The sequence below is a fragment of the Chelonoidis abingdonii genome, chromosome 15, assembly GCF_003597395.2.
Source record: "Chelonoidis abingdonii isolate Lonesome George chromosome 15, CheloAbing_2.0, whole genome shotgun sequence".
Taxonomy (NCBI): Eukaryota; Metazoa; Chordata; order Testudines; family Testudinidae; genus Chelonoidis; species Chelonoidis abingdonii.
Window position 1 is genome coordinate 17,029,250 of NC_133783.1, and position 18,331 is coordinate 17,047,580.

The following is an 18,331-nucleotide window of genomic DNA, read 5'->3' on the forward strand; positions in this document are numbered from 1 at the left end:
AATATATTCAGCTGTCCTGGGTCAGCTGACTCAGGCTTGCAGGGCTCAGGCTGCACAGCTGTTTAATTGCTGTGTAGATGTTCAGGCCCAGGCTGGAGTCAGAGCATCTACACAGTAATTAAACAGCCCCAAAGCCCAAGCCTGAGTCAGTCGACACGGGTCAGCTGTGGTGTTTCACTGCTGTGTAGACATACCTTTAGTATGTGACAGGCTAGTACGCTGTACTTTCACACCCCAGCTTGCTGTGCACTAACTATCCATGAAGACAAGTCCTAAGTTTCTTTAAGCATTTATTAAAATCAATGTGTATGTGAGGCTTTGCCTACACTAGCACTTTTGTCAGCAAAACGTGTGTTTTTTCACACCCCTGACCAAGAATAAGTTTCACCGACAAAAGTGAGTGTCTCTCGCTGACTTAGCTACTGCTTGTTGTTTGGAGATGTTTAATTATGCTGGTAGGAGAGCTCTCTCCTGCCAGCATAGAGTGGCTACACAGGAGACCGTACAGCTGTATGTCCGTAGTGTAGACATAGCCTAAATCAGCTAAACAGATTTAAGAACCATGGGTAACACACTGGTCAGGGGCATGGCCAGCCTTTGGATACTGACTATGATGCTTATTGCATCTGGTCCTGTTAGTCTTCTAGAAATATGTGTTAACCTTAATTTTAAAACCTTTGGAAAAGTGTGTGCGTGTGTGTGTGCGCGCGCGCTTTTAAAGAAGTGGGATTCCAGCTGGATGGAACCATATAGCAAGTACCATGAATATTCCAAACTACCTGGGCCTGAACCCCTAACAGCTTTGGAAACAAACCCAACTTAAAATAGGACCCAACTCTCCTTTTCAGGTAGTGGAAGAACCTTTTCCCCTTAAACAGCGGAAGAACAACTGCCAGAAACTCACTAAATCTACCCTCTCACACAACACAATAGCACCCATGCTTGACTTGTTTCCCCACTCCCACTAGATCTCCTGATCTCATATAATTTCCTTGGGGGGAAGTGATTGAAGGATATACTCAAAGGCAGAAACTGTCCACTGTATATGGAAATAAGATGCCTTCCTCCCACACCATGATGAAACCCACTCCACTTCCTGCAGTGTGCTGCTGAGGTAACAAAGACAAAAAAAGACATTTTTAAACTCCTGTATTTTTGCCTGTGTCCCACCTATTTCCCCTTCACAGCTTCAGCTCTTCCTAGAGGCATGAGACTGCCTGTCCTAATGAGAAGGTCAGAGTCAGTCCTCTTGTGGCTGAAAACTGCATATCCTCTGGAGGTGAATTCGCTCTTTGAACTTGTGCTTCCAGGGGTAGATGAGGAGTACTTCACAGTACACAGCTTCACAAATAAGTCCAGCCTCTAACATGTGACGGAAAACCAGTGCGTTTTGTACATCTTGCAAAAAGGCAGAGTTTACTTTTTTGCAAATGCATTTTTATATGTTCATAACTGTATTTTACTCAGTGAAAGTTGTAGGTTGCCAAGAGTATGCAAATAGAGAGCTGAAAATCCAAGTAAAAATTCAGCTCACTCTCAATCTGCATCTTTTCCTCATGATAAGGACCTGACTATCACAATAAATAGACTTATAGGGGACGGGAGATGTTCAGGGAAAGTGTTTGATTATTCTGACTGTAACAGGAAAAAATAAGGGATCAGTGTAAGGGTAGACAGAGACAGCAACTGAAAACTAGAGAACAGAATTAAGGATAATGATTGCAAAATGGATAGTGAACTCAAATTAACTGCTTCTACCTAAGACCCAGATGAACACTGTAAAAAGAAATAGGCATAGAGCAAAATACAGCAATGTCAGCATTAACTGTCCATCCTAGTTTTCATTTGCACCAGGGGTCTGGGACTACAACTAATTCGCTCTTTCACAGATCATTTTTTGAAGTGAATATTATAATGCCAGACTGATGGGCCAGTCAAAAGGTCAATATTAAAGACGTACAGCAGGGCTAAAACAATTGTTGAAGAAGCTGATTGTGGTGCAAATGATGATCTATATGACATTACACATTTATTTATCAGAGTGAATTTACAAAAGGAATGGGCGTTCATCTGCCCCATGATCACATCATCTATTAGTTGACTGCACAGCATGTCGCCTAAGGCCATAAGCATGCTATTGTTAATTTCAGTTAGTATTTATGCTCAACTCAGTGTATTGCTGTGGTTCACTTGCTGTAAAATACTAACAAATGTTGTATTTTAAGAAGCCTTTCAGCTAGCACCAAAACCCACAAGTGGCAGCTGCTAACCCACTTGGTTATAGATGTGTGAATAAGATGACAGAATATGAGACTCTGGTTATCTTTATGCTGTAATTTTATCATTTTGGTTTGGGCTTCAGAAGCTCTTGGCATTTGGTGAAGCCACAGTCCTTGACCATATGGGAGAGCCATGCTATGACAGTTATGTTTCTTTCAGCAAAAACTAGGTCCGAAACTTCTAGACACCTGCAGAAGGACGTTTCTTTCACCGCTGCATTTAAAATCACTGTGCTGGTATGGCAAAAAATCAGAGATCACCCCAGTTCACTTCCTGAGGCACTGTGTTGGCACATCTCTATAAAAGTTATTGATTTTTGGCTTTACCATTGTTTCTCTACTTAACTTCCCTTCCCTCATGCACTTCACATTATGTGACTGAACAAGGTGGATTGCCCCTTAAGGGATAGATGGCCAGACAACCCTGGTTACTCAGGAGGAACACCTGAGCAGGGACCAGCTGATTCCCCTATAGAGGGCAGCAGGAAGCTGTAGAGAGGACAGTGTGTTTGTGCGTGTGCTGGTGCTCAGACAGACCAGAATGGAGCAAGCAGGCTCCAGCAGAGAAATCTGGGACTTGCTTTATGTTTTCTTTCTGGTTTGTGCTTCTTGGAAAATAAATAGAATCCTTGTTGAAGGGCCTGCGAAACTGATCTGTTGCATGCATTACTGAAGAAGCCCATCAAAGGTGAAACTGAGGCAGGGGGCTGCTTGCAGGGCGACCTTGAGGGGGCATGTGGGAGTCTATGTCAATGAAATATGATGTATAAGAGACTACACTTCCCTCTGTGATCTGTCTCCTCTTTAGCCATGCAGAAAGGCTGTGTGTTATGTCTGTATTTGGTCCCACTGCAGAGGAAGACAATCAAGAGGTGTAGTTTGTGCATATATGATTTTGGCCTCTCCACACAATCTTCATCTTCAATATTTGTTGTTTGGAATGCTGTTTAGGACTATGCCCATCACCATTGTACCCAAGCACGCTTCAGGCCTATTTTATTTACTGATGTTGACACACTGGTGATAAATGGTAGATGTAGAAAACTGCATTATCCTGGGCTTTCTGAGTCCAGGGGATGCTGTGGGATTTCAGAAGAACCCATCATGGATTCAGGCACATTGGACTTCCCACACGCCTTTTTAAGTTTTATATTCATATATCAATGTTTTTAGGCTCATTCATGCAGATGTTGCTCTCTCTATATCACCCCCATGCTCTCCCGATGCCCCCCCCCACACACCTGAATTCTTGTGCTGTGTTTTGTTTTGTCCTGTCTACATTAAATTGCAATCTGTTCAGGGCTGTGGCTAAGTTTTTCTATTTCTAAATACTGTAATGAGATCCATTTGCAGTGCTTCAGAAATGCCTATTAAGAATACTAATGCTCAAACTGACAAATCCCACCCTAACGTGTTTTCCTAAAAGAATGCTGTGACAAAGTGCAGGGCTATTACCTGGTGTCCGCTGAACAGGGTGTTAACCTCAGCTCATTTCCCCCCACCTACCTTAGCACAGATGCTAAGGAGAAGGGACATAAAGGTGGTCGCATGTGAGACAGTGCTAGGAAGAATGCCTAGTGGGAGGCAGGATGGGGTCCATAATCAGTGGTCATGGTACCTGACTGAAACCCAAGTTGGCTGGGGGTGGAGATTCTACTGTTAACTAATTCTACCTCTTTGTTATAAACACTATCCTTTGGGGGGAAGACTGTGTTGGTTGCCACTCTTTCCCCCTCCACTGAGTCATTCTACCAGCCTACAGATCCCTATGTGGATGAAAGACATTAATGAACAGGATCAACAGGGTGCACTGTAACTGGAAGCCATAATGAATAATGCTGAGACAGAACAGAGAAAAAACGATATCAAAAGCATGTCTGCTGTTCCCTTGCATTGCCCAACATTTGTACCTTTGCGGATGCATGAGGTGAAGCTCCCTGGTCCAAGAGCAGAAGTGCCACTTTCTGATTATCGTAATGTGCAGCTACATGGAGTGGAGTTAAACCACTCTAAAAACACACGCAGAACAAACAAGCATTGTTATAACTACCATCCGTGAAAATGCAGGAGTGCAAAGAATTAGGTTAAACTAGATACGGTGAGAACACAGTGATATTATTCATTTCTGTCTCCAAACTCTCCATTAACTTTTGAGACAACACACCTTAGAACAGACAAAAGCTGTTTCTTGTCTGCTCACACCCTTATTTAGGGTAAGACTGTGACTTTGCCCAGGGTCAGAGGGAAAGGGAAGAACACATCTTACTGCCCCAGGAGCAGACCAGGAAAGGAATTGGGACTTTGAATCACTGCTCCTGTCCTAATTTCCCTTTGCCCAAGGCTGTAAGTAAACCACTATTGATCCATTCCATTTTCCTGTTCATGCTGGCTCAGCACTGTCACGTTGTGAACCTTTGGCTCCTCCAGTTCCCTGCAAACCAGCGTGGGGGATGGAAGAGCAGAGTTCTGGCTGAGCAGGGGAGTCAGGAAGCGCTTTACACTTTCTTATTTCCTTGGTGGACACATGAAAGAAATGATAGTATTGCCCTAATGATGTTAAAATCTATTTCTCAAGGGATTGCTGACCTTACTGGGATATAGCTATACAATGATGAACAGAAGATTTCAATTAAACCCAAAACTGTGGTAGTGGATATTAGCAAGTGCTTGTGTGATAATAAGTAGCTGCTATGGTATTATGGTACATGGGTATGTACATGAAAGTGGGCAGTGGCATTTTCTGTCCTACCTTTCCAGCAGCATCTGGAGATGCATTCTTCTGAAGCAGAAGGTTGGCTACTTCAATTTTTCCATATTTTGCAGCTACATGCAGAGGAGTAAACCCTTTCTGTAAGAAAAAAAGGCTACATGATGGTCTTGGACATTCCTCTGCTAGAGGTGTCTGGCAATTCCAGTCACACAGGTGGCTCTGGCCTATCACGTTACTGTTTGTTTCCTTTCCTTCTCTTACATAGCTGTTAACCATAGTAGGAGCAGCTAGTCTGTCTCTTCTTTGTTTCCAGATACCTTCATGGGCCTGGAGGTGGTTCTTTGCAGGGAAAAGCCCAGACACCCATTGAAGCAGCTGGAAACAAGGAGCAGCAGCCAACTAGGTAATCAGAGTAGATTTCCACTGACAACCAGCAAGTGCTTCATTGGTCACCAGTGGTCCTGATCCTGGTCCTGGTTTTGGAAGCACTCATATCTGTGCCACTTGGTGAAAATTTCAGTTGTGCACTCCTTTCACTATGAAATCAACATACACTTAAATGGAATCATTACCATCGTTTGCCTGGAAAAGGGCAGATATTTTGTTGTTTGGAGGAGTAGAAATGTTTTTGTCTTATGGTAAACAACCTAGAAATTAGTATTCCATCAGCTAATGTTCATCACACACAATAGGCATTGCTAGACAAATGTGCTAAGCTTAGTCTTTAAAAATTAGACAAGTCTTCAAAGCAGATTTCAGATATCCATGAGAACAACTAATCCATGCCCCCCCTCTCCCCAAAATCAATGTTTTTATCACTAGGCTATATTATAAATCAAGCATAGAAGTGAAAACGTTATCTGTATCTTCCTAGATAATATAATGTAGTTAATTCCTATGTCACTTGATATGCACATATGATTCCTGCACCATATTCACTGGCAACTAAACCAAAACCTTTTAAAGCATTTAAGCGATCACTTCTACAACTCCCTTACCTTTGTAATTATAGCTAAAGATGCACCATGATCCAAAAGAACAGAGGCTACATCTTCATGTCCCTCTCGAGCAGCAAGATGTAGTGGTGTATACCCAGAAGTAGTGGCTGCATTCGGAGATGCTCCTTGCTGTAACAACTGCTGCACTATATCAGCTTTTCCCAATCGGGCAGAAATGTGTAGTGGAGTTTGGTCATCCTAAATATAAAGATGACAGGAATATAGTACAGTCTGCGTAAGGACATTATTTGCTGAAATGTTCTTGTCATGCAATTGTAAATGACTATTAATTCTATCAAGGCTAAAACTACTGAATAGTCCATGCTGTTTTTCCTCTCTGACATATGATTAAAGGATGTAGTGCTTGAAGGTGCTTTGTTACAGAATATGTTCCCCACACACAATGTGATCAAGAATAGAAAATAAGGTATTCAAGTATCTCAATCTGTCCCTGCATTGCATCATTTTACCATGAAATTATATTGCAGGCCATGTTGCACTACGGGCCTCATCAAAGCTACAGTGGATTTAGATCTGTTCCTTGACTGGATTTATACAGGTATTTAGGCACTTAGTGGGATTTTCGAAAGCATCTATGCACCTAACACCCAATGAAATCAATGAATTTTAGGCTCCTAGCTGCTTTTGAAAACCTCACTATGCACCTAAATACCTGCAATATCTAATCACACCAGAAAGAGTTTGGGAAGGAGTGAGAATCCTTGGCACTTAATTTCCTCATTTTATGTATTAAAACACATCTTTTATGTTTATTTAGAGCAACTCCATTCATAGTCTCTGTCTCAATAATGGGGAATTCCAGAGAAACTGGTATAAAGTTTCAAATCTGCTTAAAAAAAAAATTAGGGTGCCCATTATACTTGATTATGTTCACTTATTATTTTTTTAAAAACAGAATATTACAAATATTATGTGTCACTGAAATCCATGTTCTTTTATAGAGATTGCAATGACTCATTTCAGAACTGCAATGTCACTGTACTTAGGCCTAGGAGGTTGCTCTGAGAAGAGCTTCACGGATTATTTTCAGTGACGAAAAATAAATAGTCACTTGAGTGTAGTTTGTGACCTTGCACCAGGGACCTACCAGATCGTTTCACCTTCTTTTATTACTTGTTTCTGTAAATTATGTACTGACATTTTCCTGCACTTCCACACTGCACAATCTTGGTTCCAAGCAATCTCAGTTATCTTCAATAAACCATCATACCATGTCACACCATCTCCCCTGGTTCCTCCCCACAAAGAGACTAGGAATAACCCACATTTACCTAATTCTCCATTCTTTGGTGGCAGCAGCACCTTATTCGAATTGAGACATCCTACTTCAATAACCCACTTCTTAATACCTGATCTATTATGGAGAAATTCCTACAGGTAAATTGCTATTGCTTTGAAACCACTGTATTTTTTTTTGTCTGACTGTGACATAGCAGTCCAACCCTCACTGCTTTCCTCTCTGCAAGGCTACTACATCTGACTTTTAGGTGTTCCAGAGATGTCAGCATGGTCTAGAGTCCTTTGTGAAGCACTCTTTCAAAGTACACCTCTACCCCGATATAGCACTGTCCTCAGGAGCCCAAAAATCTTACCGTGTTATAGATGAAACCACGTTATATCGAACTTGCTTTGATCCACTGGAGTGTGCCCTCCCCCCACTAAGTGCTGCTTTACCGCATTATATCCGAATTCATGTTACATCAGGTCATGTTATATCAGGGTAGAGGTGTATATTTATTTTTTGGATGTATACAGAGCAAAGCTTTGTGAGATGATAGCAGATGCCTATGGCACAGGGATGATAGTTTTGCACATAATAAAAACTATTTCCCCCCATCCAGTATAACTGAGAGGAAAAATGACCATTAGTACCAGCTTCACACCATCTGCCTTATCTATACATTTGTAGTGCACTCACCATAGTATCTGAGCACTAAACAAACAAAGAAGATCATCACCACAATATAAAGACCAACACACATGGCTTCACTTCCTTGTTCCTTCCCCAGGGGCTGGGAAGAAAATGTTTCACTTTAATTGGCAAAACTTCTTGGCTTTGCTAAGTGTACCCTTTATTTATTTATTATACGTGAAATATCACCTTACCTTAGCTTTAGCTTCTACCTGAGCTCCGTTTTGTACTAGGTATCGAACAACTTCTGCTTGGCCAGCTCTGGCAGCCATATGTAGTGCTGTTTCTCCTCTCTAACATGTAGTAGTGAAAGCAAAACATAGTCAAAGATTCAGTAAAAACAAACAAATCATGTTTAATCAGTAAAAAAAAAAAAAAAACAAAACCTTATGATCCAATTTAAAATAATCACCACATGATGATTTTTTTTTTAAAGGAGTAGTTTGTGAGCAGGCTGTGGAAGCAAATCAATATTTGACCTCTAACACTATACCTTGGAAAGTAATTTATTCCAGCATCAGTTTGCTAATAGAATAGTACATTAGTGTTCTCTCCTTTTGTTGAAAAGAAAACAAAGCCCTTGTTCACTTGTAGTCTATTTACAATGTTAAATTAATGTCAAATTAAATTGACCACTCAGTTGGTCAAACATTTAGAATGATTACAAATTTTATGTATTCAGATGTGCTGATTTTCCATAACAGATTCCTGCTGTTATGCCCCATGACCCAAATGTCTGTTGTGATCTGACAAGTACTCGGTTGAGTGAACACAAAAAATCATTACTAAGTAATAAATTCAAGGCTTAACAAAAGATGCAAATCCAAGGAAACCAGAATGATTTCAAGAGGGATATTGTTTTCTTGATTTTTGTACTTCACTGGATCTTTTAATCCAAATGCTGCCTAAGTTACAGATGGTGCTGCAGGTGTGCATAATTTAATATTGTTTACAGGAGAAACCATCTATGCACTGCTCTCTTCTGATAGTATCCATCTCTGTTTTGAAGAGAGACTTTCATGCCAAATTGTAAAAGAAGGATTCAAATTTACATCCTTCTTTTTTCCTAAAGCAATGAGTGTAGTTTGTCAAGTACACACCTAAACACCACTTCCTCGGGAGCCTGGGGCATGCAGTGCTCCTCCAGTAAAAGTGCACTTGTATGGCTATATGGACACGTGCAATATGTCCTGACAATCTGCTGCAATCTGTTGACAACAACAGAACTTGCCTTAAATGGTAAGGCCGCTGGTGTTCTGGGGAAGCAGCACTCAAGCAGTCAAGTGCACTTCTCAAAAATTAGATGTGATAAGTTAAGCTATAGTGAGTGAGTTCTCGTTCTTTAGGTTAACAAATAAGTAGATTAATACATAAGGCCATGTCTACACTAAAGGCACTACAGCTGCAATGCCACAGCTATGCTGCTGTAGTGCCAGAATGTACATGCTTCCTACCTTGACGGAAGGGATTTGTTAGTCAATGTAGGTAATCCATCTCCCCAAGCCATGGAAGCTAGAGTGATGGAAGAATTCTTCTGTTTCCCTACCTGTATCTACACAGGTGTTAGGTCAGCTTACCCACAGCTCTTAGCATTTAAAAGTGTAGGTCAGGCCTAAAGCAAAACTTTCTCAGTGTCCTGTAAACCCTCTTGAGTGATCCGATCCTCGGCTCTCACAACTCCCACTGACTTCTTGATGAGCTATGAGTTCTGATCACCTCTCAAGAGGTGGTCAACAGCTTACAGTACTGGACCCTTAAATAAATACCAATATCAGAGATTCTAGTTCATTAAAAATGTGTTTCCATGCTACTGAGAAGAAAGCCATTGCTCACCACATTGGTAGTGTTGGGTGATGCTCCGTGATGCATCAGCTGTGACACAATATTTACATGTCCCATGAAGGCAGCAACATGGATTGGAGTTAGGCCCGACTAAAAACAAACAAGCAAGCAAAATTAACTCGCTAGTTTTACATTATCATCGTCTTTGAACAAAGCATGGGGACACTAAACCGTTTAAAAATCAATATAACCAAGTGCTTGCTGTTTTAAAATGACTGAACAAGGCCTTGATCTTGGAAAGACTTATACAAATATTTAGCTTTAAGGACATGTGGAATTGGGGCTTTATATGTGCTTAGGATTGCGGGGTATAAATAATAAACATTGTAGTTAGTTCAGCAATACATGATTTCACTAAAATCTACACATTAATGAGGAACATGAAATTTTGCTTCCACTTAAAATTTTGCTTTTATATTAAATTTAACATTTTTTAAAGAAAAAAGAAATTTTCACTACAAACCAATACTGGACTGGAAAAAAAATGGATACAATTGTTTCTGGTATGAAGATGCAACTTGCTGAAACACAGGGTTAATGCAGGTGGATTTATGGTCGTTCCTCCCCACGACCTTCAATTTTTTTCCTGAGTAAACGAAAATGCCCGTTGATCATATTGGTCAATGTTACCCATCTACTTCCATGAGAGGAGGCGAGTTCAAAACCACTGCAGAGTGCAGAAGAGTGCTAGCTCTGCAGAACGTTTCCTTTCTCCTTGAAACTATGCACACTTCCAGAACTAGAACTCTGTGGGGCGGCCTGCCACAGGATTTGGGGGGATAGACAGGGGATCAGCCACTCACCTGGGCACACTCCCTTGCTGACCCCAAGGATTTCACATCAGAAATCCAATAATTATTTAATAATTCTCCAAGCAGCATTAGAACTCCAGAGTCCCCTTCACAGCTGCTGCTGCTGCACAACTGTGGTGGAAATCAGCAAGTGTCTGTATGTTCTCTAATGGAGCTGTGCTGCAAGGGGAATGATATCCTTTATAAAAAGCTACCAGATCTCTATGGATCTCAAAAGATCTCTTGATTATGGTGACTAACTCCTCACCCCATTTAATCAGAACCGTGAATAGGAAACTTCAAGTTTGTCTCCAAATCTGGAAAAGCCAGCATGAGAGAGGATGTGGCCCAAAGGATCTAGTTTGTTACTAGCTCTAACTCAGGGCCTGTGGGACGCATGTGGCCCAATTAGCTCAGCTGTGTGCGAAAGGCTGCGGGCTCCGGGCTGCCCTACCGCAGGCTACTGCCGGCCCCATGAAGTGGGGATTGGGGTCGGGGCAGCCGGCTGCCACCAGCCATGCACAGTAGGGTTCATGGACCCAGTGGAGTCCAGGTTCTAGATGCCCCCCCGGCGGGTCTCGGTGTCTGGGCAGCAGATTTCCTTGCTGTCCAGCTGGCTCCGGGCTGCCCTGCTGGGCTGCCCAGCTCCCCTGCCGCAGGGCTCCGGGGTCCAGGCTGCCAGCTCCTCTGCCATGCGTCAGGGCTCTGGGATGCCTCGTACAGCAGGACTTGGAGTCTGGCTAGCTGGCTGCCACCTGGCCGCCCCGCAGCCGGCTACAGGGTCAGAGTCTTGGCTGCCCCCTCAGCGGGCCTCAGGGTTCAAGCAGCCAGCTGTTGCCTGCTCCCCCACAGCGAGCTCTCTGCCCCAATCCCAGCTCTCTGCTCCTGGCCCCACTCTGTAAAGGGGTCTCTTGTCAGAGGGTGCTGAGCATAGGGATTTGTGTGGGGGGTATAGTGGTTCTCAGCCTGAAGCCCAGCTAACATTTTATGGACCCCATATGCAGCCCACAATGGTAAACAGGTTGAGAACCACTGCTCTAACTAGTTGTATTATTTACTATCCACCTTCATTTACAACACTTTACAGGAAAGAAAGAATTTTTGAAGGTTTTTTTTTTTAAATCAGAAAAATAAATCTGTTATCAGATTTTATCACAAACATTAACCCATGTGCAAAAAAGGCAAGTTTTCAGTGGAGGAGTGGGGCAAGATGGAGGATCTATAAAAAGGTATGCGATAAACAGTTGTACAATAATGATGACATAAGACAAGTCACATTTGGGACCAACTTTTTATGTTCTACTCTTGGCAAAAGGACTGAACCTGTTGGTTTCAGATTTCTCTAGTGAAGAACACTGTGCAGCTGTCTGGCCAGTGCACTGATGGCCAAATAAGAGATTAAACCACCTTTGTTCATGACTGCAAATGTAGTGGCTACAAAATATCCTCTTCTGCAGCTTCACCATCACAGGTCACCAAGATATACTAATGGCTCATGACAGAATTGACAGAAGTGGAAGGGAAGACAGAGCAGTAGTGGTGACCAAGTGCAGTATAATGTGTTTTTAAAATCCATGTTGTGGTTGTGCAGGACATGAAGAAAGTATTCTTCCACCATAACACCTGCAATTCTCCTGCTGAAAGAACTGTTTCTGGGTTGTGGATAACCTTGTTAATCTGGGCTGTCTTCACTAGGTAATAGAGTTGAGCATTTTATGCTGTATTTTCTAATCCCTTGTGGATAAGATCACCTAGACTCAGACAACCACTGCACCTGAGCTACATTTTTGGCCAAAAGATTCATAGTTGGGTCAACCAAACATTGTTTGAATTCATGTCAATTTCAGAAAATGGTTTTGAAATAAAAAAAATATTTTTTTGGAAGTTTCAGAATGAACTGTTTCAACATCATTGAAAATGAAACATTTCCATTTTTCAGGTCACATTCACAAAGAGATTTTAGGTGCCACTCACAAAAAACCCAAATGCCTCCCCTTCTTATATCCAATAGCCCAGACATTAGGACACTCACCTGGGAGTGAGAGATCCAGTTCCAATCCCCACTCTGAAGCAGGGACTTGAACCAGGTGTCCTACCACCAGGCTCTAGGATATTTTGGGGCAGGTTTCTCTCAGTCTTCCCTTCCAAAGCTGTTCCATTTTGTATAAATAATTAAATAGTCATTGGAGCAGGACCAGTATCCAGGTCTCTCTCCTCCAAGGTGAGTGCCCTAACACCAGGTTATAGAGTCATTCTTTCTGTTTATTCAATTATTCAAGTATTTTATACAAAGTGGAACAGCTTCACAGTCTGAGAGAGACCCATGCTAGAATGCACCACAGGTTGGCGGTTAGAGCACTCACCTAGGAAAAGAGGGGATTTGATCATGGGTCTTCCATGTCTTAAATGAGTACCCTAATCACTGTGCTGTTGAGTATAAGAGGGGCACCACCGCTTCCTCCTTTTGGTTTGGTTGTTTTTTGGTACTTAGCCCTTCATTTCTTTTGATTTTATTAAAAAGGTGAAAAAAATCCCCCAAATAAAATGTTTTATGGGACCCAAAATGAAACATTTACTTTTTTTTTTTTACTATGCCTAAAATGAATTTAAAAATTGGTTACAGTTTGCCCTGAACCAAATTTCCCTCCCTATTTTTCTGAACTGCCAGTGAAATAAAAAATCAGTTAACCACACAGCTCTACAAACTGCTTGTTTTCACAGTTAGAAAGCCAAAAGTGAGGAGAAGAAAGACAGTGTCTCTTTTGCTTAAGTTTCAGTCTGTGCCTCTCATTCATGTACTGATGGGGCTTCAAGCTATGACCTGAAAGTCAGATTCATGTCCCCTTTAGCTAGTACAAACCAGTTGGGGTCATTGCTTAAAGCCTCCCTAAGAAAGACCAAGATGTCTGCTTCCTTCAAGGAAGCACTACTTAGATCCTTATTCAAGAAAGTATATCCTTATGCAGAAAAGTTCTCCTTTTATCACTCTGTTATCCAGGTAGAGTACTGGTTGATTTTCCATTGAATAATTTAAAAAATGGAAACAAATTCACACTTCAAAGCTCTGAGAGGTAAACTGTTCCCAGGTGTATCCTGTTTAATTTCCTTAATGGAGCAGCTAATTGTTTTTCTAACTTGACTCCTTATATAGATATTTCACCTTTATACAAGTGACCGTTATTCTTAACTTGACAGGGTTCTGCACACAAATAGGACCAAATTTCCAATGTGGTTTCATTCGGCCTCTAAATTTTTGCCAGCAACTGTGTGTGCACAATCATATGAAGCCCTAAGTAATAGCAGACTGATGTCTGTTTGATTTATAATCACAAAGTACTGTGGATGAACGTCATTTCTATGCAGAGCTATCACAAGGCTTATGAACCGCATAACTAGGGCCCTACCAAATTCATGGCCACGAAAAATGCGTCACGGACCGTGAAATCTGGTCCCTCCACTGTGAAGTCTGGTCTTGTGTGTGTTTTTACCCTGTACTATACAGATTTCATGGGGAGAGATCAACGTTTCTTATACTGGGTATCCTGACCCAAAAGGGAGTTGCGGGGGAGGGGGGGGTCACAAGGTTATTTTAGTGGGGGTCACGGTATTGGCCCCCCTAATTCTGCGCTGCCTTCAGACTGGGTGGCCAGAGACTAAGGCTGCTGACTGAGGGCTCAGCTCTGCAGGCAGCAGCACAGAAGTAAGGGTGGCAATACCACACCATGCCATCCTTACTCCTGCACTGCTGCTGGTGGCGACTCTGCCTTCAGAGCTGGGCTCCCAACCAACAGCCCCGGCTCTCCAGCTGCCCAGCTCTGAAAGTAGTGCCACCACCAGCAGCAGCACAGAAGTAAGAGTAGCAGTAGCACAATCCGCCCTACAAGAACTTTACACCCACCCCCCCACCAGCTTCTTTGGATCAGGACTCCTACAATTACAGCTGACTGAAATTTCAGATTTAAATAGCTGAAATCATGAAATTTACGATTTTTAAAATCCTACGACCATGAAATTGACCAAAATGGACCGTGAATTTGGTAGGGCCCTACACATAACCCTTCAAAATAGGGTTTTTGTTGACCTTCTGCCGGGGGTTAATTTCACTCCATGTGTATAAAACTGCAGGCAGAAATATGGAGATCCTTTCTAAAAATCTGCCCCATTTCTTCTGATGACATATCTTTGTATTTTAAAATAAATTCATTATGTAGGTGTTCTGATCCGATAGTGTAACAGTATATTTCTATTTGCATTTGCTAATCTGTTCCTATCCAGTTGAAAATCATTTTTACTTTTAATAGTGTATATTTGTTAAGCAATGCACATGTATCATCTAATTGAACAGAAACCAAGCATACATGCAAGCAATGCTTCTTACCTCAGTTACAGCTTGGATAGATGCACCATGTTTCAGGAGAAGTTCCATAACCTTAATTCTGTTCTTCTTGCAAGCAATATGAAGAGGTGTGAAACCATTCTGTTAATGAGAAAGGAAATATTTTCAAACACCACCTATGCCATTACTGAAGTTTGTTTTACTGAATCTTTGTCACTTTTTTCTTTCACTCTTTTTGTGTCAATTAACTTATTTTTAATAAGATCACTTTCTCACAAGAAATATATTACTAATACAATACATTCTAAAGAAAAATATTTCTACAACCTGTATAGTGCACATTTAAAACAACTTCCACCTTATTTTACAAGACTGGTAATGTGCTGCTTACAATAGTATCTTCAGTATCGATACATACATATCAAAAGAGCTTCCACAGAGAAGTTTTAAAAACAGCTTACTGAATTGGGCCTCAGATCTGATGAAAATTAACTATATTAGCTACAGCAGTATAGAATTCCATATGCTTTCACAGACATACAAGGTGAGTGAGGTCATATCTTTTACTGGACCAACTTCCGTTGGTGAGAGAGACAAGCTACATGGAGCTCTTGTCTCTCTCACTAACAGAAGTTGGTCCAGTAAAAGATATGACCCCACCCACTTTGTCTCTCTAATACTCTGGGACAAACATGGCTACAATACCCTAGATACAACACATGCCTTCATAGCATACAGTCAGTGCAAGTTTATGTTCCATTTAAGTATAAAGAGAGCCTCCATTTATCTGGGCCCATTAATACAGGACAATGACCTGGAGAAACTAGTACTAAAGAACTGGAAAATGGGCCAAATGAAGCATAATTGGGACAAAACTGGCCACCAGGAATATCTGGATGTAAAGGGGCTTTTTGGGTGGCATAGAACTACCCAAACAGCTCTGCGTTGTTCCCTGTCTTTTGAGGTCCCCAGCATAGAAGGCACATCATGGAAGTATCAGCAGAAGAAGCAACTTGATCAGAGTGCATTGCATTCTGGTTATTTTTTATTAGTATAACAGTCCTTAGGAAGCTGCTATAAGAAAAGACAACTTAGAACAGCTCTGAGGTTGTTCTGAGGCCCAGAATACAGGAGGTACAATTGAAAGTAATTTTAACTTGCTCTCCAATTCTTGTGCTTTAGCTGGAATAGAGAATCTGACCCTGTGCGTGAATGAGTTGGGGGTAAGGAGATTTATGGCTATCTGATCCAGACAAGTGATTGGCTGCCATCCAGCAACCCTGCCCAAGATATGCTGACATATTTAATAAGACTTCAGTAATTTCAGAACACAGCCAAAATAAATATTACAGGACTAGAAGCCAAGCAACATTCTGCACCCATCAGAGGGACAGACATAGACAATAGCCTTCCCCCAAAGCAATAAAGATACGATGAGGGGTTTATATGGAAGAGAGTGGCTGAGAGAGCAAGGAACTTTGTTAATCAGGCCAATTGTAAAAAAGGAATCAAACCAACCCTGATTGTGTAGAGGTTTGTAGTTCTGTACAGAACTTATGTAGTACTTATGAAATCCACAGCCTAACAGCACTGACTTGAGCCCAGTACAACACCAAAGTACAGTATAGTTACTGTAAGAATTCAAATTTGTTTAGGATGATTATTGAAGGTATATTTATACAGACCTATTTCTTTACAAAGTGAGCCAAGAGAACACCTTAAAACAATATATACACACATTTGGAAACAGTTTATTTGTATGAAAAGGCAGTTTGTTTTGTTTTTAATGTAGAGACGTGAGTATAAAGACGCAACTCATGAAGAATATTGTGGATATTTGTTACATTACTTATTCTTGTTTTGCAAATTTCAGAACACTGTGTACTCAGAACACTGTGTACTCTTTATTTTAAATGTCTCATATTCATTTCCTCTTTGCAAATGTTTAGAAAATTAGAATTTCTCCCAGGCTGACAACTGCAGCAGTTAAGATTGCAGTCACTCATTCTACTCAGAATTAGAGAATCACAATAAATATCAAAATGCAAAAGGGCTTTGGTTACACTAGAAATTACATAAATCACTATTAACTATCCATAAGCAACAGTTACATAGACTGCACAAGAAAAAATGTTAATATCAAATTGGAGCTACAGTAACTTTTCTTGAACTCTACAAATACAGCATTAGCCTCACTGAACGTCAGACCCTGTAAAATTTCAGCCAACAGAAAATAACTTTCAGATATTAGACACTGGAACTTCAGAAAACTGTTTAGCTGTGACTATTAACCCACTGCGTACTCACCAGTGCTTTGGCATTAGGATTAGCTTTCTCGTCCAAGAGAACCTTGGCAACTTTGAAGTGGCCACAGTGAGCGGCAACATGCAGTGCAGTCAGATAGTCATTAGTGACATCATCAACGGGCACGCTGTGCTGAATCAGAAGCTGAACACAGTTTAAATGATCTCCTTGTGTTGCCATGTGCAATGGAGACAAACCATTCTGTAAATAAAAAGAAACAATTGAAATGGACAGACATATAGAATTGTATGCTTGTCACTGAAAAGTTTCTTTGCAACAGAGCTTTACAAGCTCCTTTATTATGAGAAATCCCACACTGCATTATATAGAAACTAAGTGAACTGGGTCAGCTTCTGAGGTCTTTACTCAGGTAAAATTCCCATGGAACTTTGAGTTTGCCTGAGTAAAGAGTAAGGTCAGGTGTACACTAGAAAACGTTTGCCGACATAGCTATACCAGCAAACATCTATCAGCAACCCCTCCTAGCGTAGATGCAGCTTATACAGGTTCCCTCAGTGAAATAAGTTATATTGGCCAAAGCACTTTTATGGCAGTATATAAATGTACCTACACTTGGCTTTTAGATAGAAATGTCGTAAACCACCATCCCTAACAGTCACTAGTAAAACTGCAAAAGTTTCTAGTGTAGACTTGCCCTAAGTAAAAACTCAGAATTTGGCCCAATGAAAAGCATTGAAAAGTCATGCTTTCTATGGAGAAATCTGTTGGACATTCATCTTTATGAACAATAGTTGTGATGAAAATATGTCACAAAACTCAAGCAACAATGTACTTTTACATATACATAACACAAAATAGATTGTACGCACAAACCACACAAAGAAATAACTCAGATAGAATTCTGAATTACTGAGTCTATTTCATGGTGTTAGGATCAAAACAAGAAAAAATAGACAGGAACAAAATAGATGTTGTTTGGATGAATGCATATCGGCGCCTTAAGCAGATAATGTACTAAAATTACCTTCTTCACTTTGATTTATTTAGTGATTTAAATTTATCAATCAAAAAAGTGAAAAATCTTTAGTAAAGTTTTAATCAGTATTCAATTATATTTTTACAAAAACTAATTCCAGTTCAGTTGCTACTACAATAAAAAGTAATGTTGGTGATAATC

The 18,331-nt window shown here is 40.9% G+C and overlaps 1 protein-coding gene across 1 annotated transcript in view; it reads right to left on the reverse strand.

The window, feature by feature from the left end:
- ANK3 (ankyrin 3) overlaps positions 1 to 18,331 on the reverse strand; it is a 548,067-nt gene that overhangs the window by 384,409 nt on the left and 145,327 nt on the right. The window contains exons 11-17 of the mRNA XM_032786555.2: positions 17,197 to 17,394; positions 14,932 to 15,030; positions 9,754 to 9,852; positions 8,115 to 8,213; positions 5,988 to 6,185; positions 5,029 to 5,127; positions 4,190 to 4,288 (exon numbers count right to left, since the gene is read on the reverse strand). Of these exons, the coding sequence (XP_032642446.1) occupies positions 4,190 to 4,288; positions 5,029 to 5,127; positions 5,988 to 6,185; positions 8,115 to 8,213; positions 9,754 to 9,852; positions 14,932 to 15,030; positions 17,197 to 17,394 (891 nt within the window). The remainder of the gene's footprint in view (positions 1 to 4,189; positions 4,289 to 5,028; positions 5,128 to 5,987; positions 6,186 to 8,114; positions 8,214 to 9,753; positions 9,853 to 14,931; positions 15,031 to 17,196; positions 17,395 to 18,331) is intronic.